General features: G+C 30.4%; 1 protein-coding gene across 1 annotated transcript in view; it reads right to left on the minus strand.

Annotated features, from left to right (window-relative positions):
- The window catches only part of LOC142328333 (2-oxoglutarate dehydrogenase, mitochondrial-like), a 38,395-nt gene that overhangs the window by 20,784 nt on the left and 6,342 nt on the right, over positions 1 to 11,269 (minus strand). Inside the window, exons 4-6 of the mRNA XM_075372038.1 lie at positions 10,812 to 11,092; positions 7,226 to 7,354; positions 687 to 847 (exon numbers count right to left, since the gene is read on the minus strand). Of these exons, the coding sequence (XP_075228153.1) occupies positions 687 to 847; positions 7,226 to 7,354; positions 10,812 to 11,092 (571 nt within the window). The remainder of the gene's footprint in view (positions 1 to 686; positions 848 to 7,225; positions 7,355 to 10,811; positions 11,093 to 11,269) is intronic.

Consider the following 11,269-nt stretch of genomic DNA (forward strand, 5'->3'; position numbering starts at 1 on the left):
CACACACACACACACACACACACACACACACACACACACACACACACACACACACACACACACACACACACACACAACCAATAATATACAAGCCTGTTTAGTTTGAAACCAATTATGAATTCATTATTTGCACAATTGTAAACTGAAACATTTTATTAATGAACTCAGAATTGAACACCAACACAATTTTTTTTATACTTCGTAGACTATGACATTTAAAACCAAATTTAGTTGTTCATCATTTCACATAGCATCAGTGAAAAAATAGCAGATAAGTCAAAAGCTTTCATAGGTGTAAAATGATTACGAAAGAAACACATTTATAAAAATTCATTTAGAATATAAAGAGTATGTTTATCCCTTTAAACACTTTCAAAATATATTTTTGTTTCATTCTCTTATAAAACTTATAAATGTGTGGTTATCCTAAGCTGTGTTGTTTATCAGAAATGGACGATCATTGCCTTACTGTCTAGGTAACCGAAGCCGTCAACTGTAGTACTTTTCAAACAGTTATAGCTGTTTCTATGTTTCCAGATATGTTGAGCCCACTGTGTCGTCTGAAAGCTTCTGAAAATTTAAAGTGTACTGAAATTTGAAAATATGTTTTAAAATAATCTAAAGCAAACAAGCATGTGTACATCCATACAAATACTTAAGTGTATTATAATTATCTCAGTACTCACGTTTGGAATTTTGCTCTATATTCAGCAGCTATCTTCATAACTTTCAACACATTTTCTATATCATTCCCATTTACATGAAATATTGGTGAGTCATTGACTTTCCCAACAGAAGTACAATATTCAGATGATCTTGATAAATGAGGATCTGTAGTAAATCCAATCTACAAACAATGCAGATACTAAAATTAATTTAATTAAAATGTTTTATTATTATTATAATTATAATAATAATAATAATATTTTTTTTTCTCAGGCTGAACCTGGCTTTTGTCGATTGTAGGCGGGGGGAGATCCCAAGTCAGTGTCCAGTCTATTCCAAAACTGTCTTTGTCCAAGAACTTTCCTCTTCGTGCTACATGTTTCTAGAATAATTATTACTTTCTGTTGTATGTAAGAGTTCTTACAGAGCCTTAGTTGGTGTAAAGCATGATACAACTATTGAGGAATTCTCCCTAGTGCACTAATCACTATATGCATAACTACTGTATGGTGATCCCAGAGATCTTTGATATTATAGGACAGAGGTTGGAGTACTTGTTTATCTTTTCCCTGATATCTGTTTTAATGTTAACGGTGCTGGCACTTCAATATCAATTAGTAGTATCTGCACTTTGCTGCTTTTTCTGTTAATATCAGGTTGTGATTGGTGGTTCAGAAAATTCTCAGTTTCTGGTTCCAGTAAACTTTGTTCATTGTTCCCAATAAATCTTTTTCACTGTTTGTTGTCATGACAGTTTATGACTGATACTTATAGTAGGGTTAAGTGTTTTAATTAGACCCCTTTTTTTGCATATCCGCATATGAATCACCTTGGCAACTGTCATATTGTTGGAGGTACTTGACAGGGCCTAACATTGAGCAACTGCTGATAATGTTCTCAACATTTTCTTGGCCTTTGTTGCATAATTACAACTTAGTGTTAAATAATTATCATGAACTCAGCAAATATGTTTATTATTACTACAGAAAATTATTATTGCAAATATTATTCTTGCAGCCACTTGCATGAGGCATCAAAAGTCAGTATTGTCACTTTGAGACAACAAATGTCTTTTATGAAGCGCTTTACTGCTCCACCAATAAGTTTTGTTATTTTGTTTGTCGGTCTTTTCACACGAATCAAAGTTTGCTTTCCAGTTTCACTGAAGTGTTGTCTACATTACTAATATCGATATACAGAGCACTGGTCTCTGATAGTTTCAAGAAGTACTTCTTTGCTGCATTCTCAGATAGTTTTAGGAAATATTCCCTCAATGTGTTGACTTTTTTGTAGCAGAGGTTAGCAATGACCATCATTCCTATGCCTCTATCCTTCCTTGACAGGTAGAACCTGCTAGGGTGAAGTACTCTATTTCGTGAATCACATGGTTAAGATCAGTGAGTTCAGTGTTCATTTAGTTGAAGGTTCCAAATGGGTAGGTTAGTATTGTAATGCCACAGGTGTTAATCATCATAACCAAATTTATAGCAAGAGACTTGGTCTTAAGGATCCTCTTGACAAGTCCTTTACAGTTGTTATGGATTAGATCTTTCAACTGCTTGTGGTTGATTGTCTGGCTTTGTTAGCATCCCAGATATAAATGTTTGATCACAGTTCATGGCATCAATTCATCTGTCTATCTTTCAGTGGGTTTCCAGTGCCAGTTTCCGATATTTGTCCAATCCAAAGTTCATGTGAATAACAGTTGAAAATTCCTCTGTCTTTCTTAGTAGATTTGTACAGTTTAAGGGTCATCCATGTACATTTTGTAAATAGTAACACTGCTTGAATTGTTTATTGCATATTCATATTTGTCTTTATTTAACACTGTGGAAAGAGAGTTAAAAACATGCAGGCAAAACCAGAGGGGACTAAGTGTGTTGCTCTGAAGAATAACTCTTCTAATGCTAAATATAATGCTTCTAATAATAAATAAATTAATTTGCCTACTTGTAGATGCTCTGCATCTCCTTTAATCAAATATTGGGAACATAGTCTAAGCCCTTCTGGTATCTTATATGAACCATGTGAAGATAGGTTTCTGCTAATTTCTTACTTATTTTTCATTCTTTTAAAAACTTTTGTGATGAAAATTATTGTAATTTTTCTATGCTTATTAAATATTTCATTTAAAACTTCATAGAATTTAAATGTATTTTTTTTAAAATATTTTTCTTTTAACAAACAGAATATCGGTTTTTGAACTATATTCTTATGCTCCTTTTCGAAAAGAGTTACACACACAGTCTCAATTTTGGCTTGTGTTAAGGGTTATTATTTTAATGTGCATTTTTATTCTAATAATTGGTACTTTTTTTTTCAGTTCTCAGAGAAAAATTCTGATGGTTTCTTGTACAATTATGTTAATGTAAATTAGTATTGGTTGTATCAAAGGATTTAAGCGTAAAATTTTATTTCCTACGAGTGAATCCTTAATTGTTGATCCTTATTTGTTGAGATGTTTTGTATGATTTTTTTTTTCTTTATAAAATCTGTTCTGTTTACATAAAAGTGTAATTAATATATGGCCAAACACATATTTCCACATCGTCTATCCAAATGTTTTAATGTTAATTTTTAAAAGGCATTGAATGTGTGAACTGACTTACACATTTTATAAGCTAACACTTTTAAATTCATTGTTTAATTTACTGTTAAATGTTTTAAATGTTTAGTTTACTGGTTTTAAGTATTTATTTTTATAATTCATGCATTTATAAATATATAACTGTTGGTTGTTAAAATAATTTTTACCCTCCCCCAACCATTTTTGTTGATATTTTGGCAAGAACTATGTATGTATGTAAGAAAGAAGTGCGTGTTCTCTCTTCAATTTGTGTTGAATCATTATCTCAAACTATCATCCTTTGAATCTAACAAAATATCACATTTAAAAAGCCGTTATTACCTTTTTTGCTTTCTTTGTTTTGTTAAAAGTACTACAATTTATTTATTTTTTTAGTTTGTTTTCATTTCCAGTTTTTGTTTTTATACCAGCAAATACCTTTTAATCAAAATAGTTTTAATTTCTTATTTAATTTTTATAAATTCTTTTTTTATAATTTAGGATCCCCTTTCTTGTACTAATCTACTATTAACTTAAATCTTAAATTGTCTATCTTTGTAATATTACTACATAATAAAAAACAATCAGTGGGTCATATTTTCCTGTCACAGTATTTAATTTGCTATTATCGTACTTTGGATTTATTTGTATTTATTTTTAAAATCAAATCAATTTCTTACCAAAAAACATACCATACATTACTTGCTTTACAGTTTTAGGTAAAAGGAAAATATCCATAAAACATCATTCTCTTTTCTATGATTTTAATTCTAAACTAAACATTTTCTTTTGCGTCTTATCTATTCTCTGAAACTAAGTTGAAGAGCAAAAAGGTATAGATTACACTTTGCCATACTCCTTTCCTTGAAGGAATTTCTTTTCTTGGTTACATAGTTACTTGATTTTATTCAAGTGTCAAAAATAATTTGTCTTTTTCTGCACTTCACTCTATTTTCACTCATTTTTTTTCTGTTTATATAAAATAATATAATTATTAATAAGTGAAAATGTCTGGGGTTGCAGTTAAGTGATGTTTTAAAGGTAGTTTTCTATATATATTTTAAAAGTAAATTTAATTTGTAAATTGTGGAAACAAATTTATAACTGCATTAAAAATAATTCAATTTGCCTAGTGCCATTTTTAGTTTTGTTTTATTTAACTGGTAATTTTTTTAAACTTTTGAGATTGTTTGTTATTTTAACTGTTATTTCATATGGAACTCTTTAGAATGTGTTCAGAAAAATTAAAAATATTAGTCAATATACCTCAAAAACTGATTTTTCTATCCTAACTAAAACGTTTTCTAATTATAACCAAAACTTATTGTTTGCTTATATTTGAACTATTTTTTGTTTCACTTTAAGCAGATGACAAAGAAAAAAATATTTCTTTGTTTTAATGTTCTTATTAACTTTTTAATTTTTTATTCTAAATTTCTGGCATCATCACAATATAACAACTCATTTAAGTTTATTAGAGTGAAAATTTAAATAAAATGATTACAGTTTTTATTTTTTCACAGGAAAATAATCTAATACAATACAGAAAACATTTATTTTTTCAATATCCAAAAGTCTGTACCCTAGATAAGGAGAAATAGAAATAATTACAAAATGGTATTATATACAAACTATTTTTCTGGTGTCATATAAAAAAAAAGTAATCCTTACAAATTTATCATCTTTCCTAATTTAAAAAAGGTAATAAAAAATACATTTTTCTAGATAGTTACCTATCAAGGGACGTCCTTAGCGCCAGATAGTAGACAGAGATGAAGGACCCTTGCTCTATAAAATTTTAAAATAGGGTTTTTCGACACACCTTCTGTACCTTCAAATTATTTTATTAAATAAATAAGAATGATTTTGGATATATGAATTGTGTTTAAGAATCCTGAATAAAAATGTAATCTTATGCACAAAACAGTTTTTCGATTAGCATTCTTGTTTTTTTTTTTAATGGAGCACATCAAAGTCCACAGTAACTATTCTAAAAATATTCAGACTTCAATAATGGTCTGACCAAGATTGGCTGATTCTGATCAGTCAAGAACAAGTCAATCAATTTTCATAAAATTTTAACATGTATATCTAAATTTCAATGAAACTGATGTAATAGTTTGGAGATTTTTGAGCCTCAAAATTTTATATATATATATATATATAAACAAATTCAATCAAGTATTTTTCATGATTTATTTAATATTTATATTGAACACTGTTCACACATACAACCACACTTTTTCAAAACAGCAACTTATTTGTGACTTGTGACTTTATTTTCAAAATTAGTGATAAAAATTAAATTCTCATGCATCACTTTTCGATTGAAAATAAAATCAAGTACAATGTGTGTTACTCAGTTGATTCTGTTTTTTTCTACAGATCCCATTTTAATACGAAACATATTGTTTTTATCCTACAATGAATTCTACAAGATGAATTCAGTAGATATGAAACACTATTAAAAGAATACTATTTAAAAATAAGTTGTGATCATCACATCTCTTTCGTTGAATTCTAGTACATAAATTGTTTTGTTTACAAAAAACAATAGCTCAACATAAATATGTTTAGGCATAGAGTTGTATATAGAAAAAAAGTCTTATATTGAAATAAAAAAGAAACTTCATATAGTAGGATAATGATCGAATGAAAGTTTAAGCTTGACAGAATGTGTTTTGATTTCATCTTTTTTATAAAAAAAAAAGAATGATCACTAATTTTGAAAATAAATTCAAAGAAAAATTTCTGTTATATGAAAAAGTATGGTGATATGCATGAACAATGGTCAAATATTAAATACTTCATGAAAAATACTTGACAGGATGCGTTTTGCCTGGGTATAAAAACATAAACAGAGTTTATCTGTACTAGATTGTATAGAATATTGAAGAATGAGAACAAATTTCCTTCTATAACACTAAATATTATGTGAAATAATGAGTGAATTGAAAAAATTAACAGATATTATAAGACAGCAAGGTTAGTGTTACAATATCAAAGTTATTTTATAATTGTTTACTATGTAGAGGAAGGGGGAATGTGACTGTCACAGCTGATGGCAGTAATGTGAATGGTCAGATTACAATTAGAATCAAAGATGAAGGAGGCTGAAAAACAGTGAGCTACCAGCAACTATTTTACTTCTGGTTCCACTACTTCTCAGCATATATGGCTAGCATTATTAATATAATGCTAGGAAACTAAATACATATAACAAAACAACTACACTTATTTATGGTTATTTCTTAACAATTCAACATAAATATTAATCATCTGAACTCAAGAAAGTCACCAATAATTACATCAGTTAATATTTAAGAGAAAAATAGCAGCTCCAGTAAATGAAGATGGTTCTTCATCAGAAGCAAAAAAATGACATGAGTTTTTAAATTATTAATTATTTGGTTTGGATTGTTATTAAAAAACATGTTTTACATATTGATATAATCTAGATATCCATACTGCACACTCCGATGAATTTTACACAGTTCAACTACTGTGATTGCTACTTTTTATGTTCTTTATGATTCATTTTTCAATAAATATAAAAAAAAGTAACCAATATTTATCTATTTTTAGTCTGCTGAAAACATTGCAGAAAGGGGTGCACATTAATTTGTTGTTTTGTACTTCATGTTCTAGTTTTTCTTAAGGCTGTGATGTATATAAAGCACCTGAAATATCATAGGCACCAACCAGAGTTGCCTTCTTTAATAGTAATGAGCACTGTACATTCAGTCCCTGTTATGATCAGAGTGCTATACATTTGTTTCAATGACAATGGCAACAAGATACCACTTTGCTCCTCACTTTCCTTAAAAAGACTTCTTGATAATAACTGTATTTTTTAAAAGGGTGACTTGTGATTCATGCCAAATCACCTACAACAGTTACTGTTAGGACATTTTAACCATATTTAAATATGTAAATAAGAATATTCATAATACATACATTTATGTATTACCAATCATTGCTAAAAAACAGTACCTGGTTGTTTATGACAATATGTATTGTACCACCTGTTTTAAAACAGTTTAATTCTGACAAATGGATTGTTTCATAAACAATTCCTTGACCACTCATTGCAGCATCTCCATGAATAAGTATTGGCCAAACCTGTTGGAAAATCACTTATAAGTTTAATGTAGCAATTACATTGTTTACTGTGTGTAAAAATAGATACTTCATAACTTTTCTACTAACATTTTTTTTTTTTTTTTTTTTTATTAATATAATATCTTTTTATAATAATATCTAACAAGAAATAAATTAACGCGCACGCACGTGCACGAACACTTTCTTTTATGTCCAAAACTTCTTTTTATTGTTCATGCCTTTATGTACAAATCAATGCATGGATTTCAATGATTTTTTTTTTATTTTGTAAAGGAAGTTGTTAGTCCTATAGTTGGTTCTGTAAAAATTCTCTTCCAAGTAACATAAATGGAAGATTTTTTTTTCTTTAAATTGCATAGTCATGATCACAATTTTAGTGTATTTATACTGGTTTGTCAAAATGATGGCTTGGATTGTAATAATACTGGATGATTGTTGCTGTGTAATGATGTTTCATTAGATTATACATTATTATCTGGTTATAAATAACTTGAAGTAAATCATATATTCAAATTATCTCGTGTGAAATGTCAGGTACATTAGATAACCTTAAAAATTATGAATTTGTATTTCCCCACATTCTAATCAGTCCTTGAGATCATATTGAATTGTAGTTATTCAGTTTTATATTATATTATTCACAATTTTATCATATTCACTTGTGCTCATTTCCTGTATTAATTTTTTTTTCAAGTAATTTTACTTTTTAAATTTCTTACAAATGACTTCTTTTTTCAGTTTTTTCAGTTATCTTCAAATAGATTGTTTTTCTTTGCATGTTATGTGTTTTAAATAAAAACATTGGCCAAGTAGTTGGCATCTCAGCATTTCATGCAGAGGTTCCAAATTCAAATCGTTGTCAGGTTTGGCATCTTTTCATTTGCTACCAATTTCTCAGGCTAATGAGCATAGCTGTTGATGCCGTTCTTTCAAAATAAAAAATAAATAAAAATAAATTTAAAATATTTGAGATAAAAGAATTAAAAAAAAAAAAAAAAAAAAATCAAAGCTGATTTTGTAAAAGGTTCTATGAATAATTTATTATTATTTTTTTATTATATAGATTTTACAGGCATCGACTGCTAGTCCTCATCACAATCTTAAAAAAAGAGATTAGTATCACCATCGGGTTTGTCATATGTAAAGGTGTAAAGGTGTAAAAGCACAAAATACACAAAACATTCATCCACAACAATAAACAACAATTATGGGGTGTAAATGGCCCCGATCTTAAAATTTGAGAGAATAACACAAAGTACATAAATGGAAAATATAAGTCTTTACAATACCATTATCTCCTTCTAGCTGTCTCACTTATTTATTTAAGCACTCTTGGGATGACCAGAACCGCCGTTAAGCAGCATATCAGTCACCCCAGGATGCCGTGGCAGTTGACTCCCCCCTACAAACAGTCCGTAGGACATAACTCATCAGGGTCCTCCCAGCGTCATAAGAGCAATTTGACCACCTGTTCAGGACAGCCAAAAAGCCCCTTGACAGGGAGGTTGCCCTTCCTGGTCCTGACCTACTTGGCTACAGACATTCATTGCTCATACCCATCGCCTCGCACCCTCAGTCCACCCTTGAGGGTCCCCCATGCCATCATTGGACTCACCCTGACTTCCCTGCTCGTGCATGCAGGCGAGCCCAGGCGGCCTAGGCAAGAGGGCTGCCTCCCGTCACTATATGTGCCACGTTTTGAGACTCCCTTATATATATAAAAACTACCCCTTTGAGTTTGTTTTACACAGCTTTAAATTTCCATTTTTACAGACTTTTAAGAAGTCCACTGGCATGTAAATAAGCAACTATTATTTCTTCACTTCCATTTTCCAAATCAGCAGCAATATCATTTCTTAGCCGGAACCTCTTTCTGAGGTCCTCATATATGGTACACTCTTCCATTAGATGCTTAACTGTAAGTGTTTTGTTACAAACACCACACATTGGTCTTTCTTCGCTGGTTAACAAATATGAATTTGTTATTCGCGTGTGACAGATTCTAAGTCTGGTCACAGCCACTTGTTCTCGGCGAGTCAACTTCACGTCGCTTTTCCATTTATACGGAGAAGTTTTGACAGAGTTTAATTTTGTATTTAAACTCCTCCAAACAGTATTCCACTTGTTTCTTATTATGTTAGTCAGACAGTTTTTAACATCTGCCACCCATACAGGAATTGCATCCAAGTTATCACAGACTGTCGCCTTTCTGGCATCTTCGTCTGTGCTTTCATTACCTGCAATACCAGCATGCTCTGGAGTTCATACAAATATGCATTGCTGTCCTTGTTGATTTGGAACGTACAAAATGGACAGGATGTTTGCAACTAGGACATCCTTAATGTTCTTGTTCCAAACTGAGTAGTATGAAAACGTCGAGTTTACGATCAGGCCAACCAGTCCTGAGCACAGGCCAGTGATTAGAACCCGAGGTTTTTTTCTCACGGACAGCACTGCCACTTTCCAGTTAAATTCTCACCATGTAAGCGTCTATCTACTGCAAAAAGTATACCAAAACACGACTCTGTTTTCTTCAGTAATAGATCAATCATTATCTTCAATAAATTGATCCAGAACCCGAGGTTTTTCACAGAGAGCACCACTATAACCTATGAAATCATCATAAAAATCAATAATTCCATATTAACAATCACTGACTGAAGGTATGTGAGCTTGCTAACAGCCTCTGAATCGCAAACATCTCAATAGATCGTTTTCACTATATTTTACACAATATTTTGAGTATTAAAGGTTTTCCACCCGATATATGTCGCATTTGTTAACTCTAAACAGCTTATAAATTTATTTTAACATAATTGTACTGAGTTTCTTTGGCATTTATAGCAGTAAATTAAACATGGATTCACAATTACATGCCAGAAACCAAACAGCAGTCCAAACAGTGGGTGGAAGAAGGTGAAAGAGAATCAAAGAAAGCGAAAACAGTTCTATTTGTTGGAAAAATCATGGCTAAGGTTTTTTGGGATTCTTGTGGTGTGGTGATCGTAGACAACTTAAAAAAGACAATTCCATCACCGGAAAGTATTACAGAAGTGTGCTTATTCTGGCTAAATGTCCATATTGAACCAAAATGTAAGTACTCTTTCACCACGATAATACATCTGCACACATATCTCGAGCTGTCGACAAAACGCCATGATTTACATGCTTAATATTTGCCAGATTTGGCTTACAGTGATTACTTCCTCCCCCAAACATGAAGAAATGGTTCACTGGATGAAGATTCACTTCAAATGATAAGGTCAAAGCTGAGACAACTGCTATTTTTCAAGTTGCTCAAGTCATCTGCTGTTTTTATTTCTTTTGTAAGCAGTCATATGACATGATAATAATAAAGAAACATACATATATATATATATATATATATATATATATATATTAAGATGTAAATATCATGTATGTTATTTTTATTTATTTAAAAAAAAATCATGTTTACCTTGCTTTTGTCATTTCCTTCAAGAAATATTTGCTCAGCAGCTGCTTTTCCTTCAACTATTGCTGCTGCAGATTCTAGATGTGAAGCATTTGAAACAAGAGATAACCTTATAGGTTTTTGTGTAATTGGATGTTTAATATTAACTGTTGTGCCAAGATGGTATTTAACATCTCCAGCAGCATCACTATCAGGTGGCAGTCCTTGGAATTGCGTTAATATTTGTGATATATCCATTTTTATTATGTTTGCTAAAACATTTAGACGCCCTCTATGTGCCATTCCTGCATTAATAAAAAAAAAATAATATTTCAGGTATACCTTTATCTTATTAGAATTTAATAATAATTCTAAAAAAATATATACACCATAGGTTACTTATCGTTTTCCAAAGAAAATGTGAAATGAAAAAAAAATAGGTTTTTTTTTACAAAATTTAATTTTAAAATTAAAATTAATAA

This window comes from Lycorma delicatula, chromosome 7 (assembly GCF_047948215.1).
Source record: "Lycorma delicatula isolate Av1 chromosome 7, ASM4794821v1, whole genome shotgun sequence".
NCBI classification, from domain to species: Eukaryota; Metazoa; Arthropoda; class Insecta; order Hemiptera; family Fulgoridae; genus Lycorma; species Lycorma delicatula.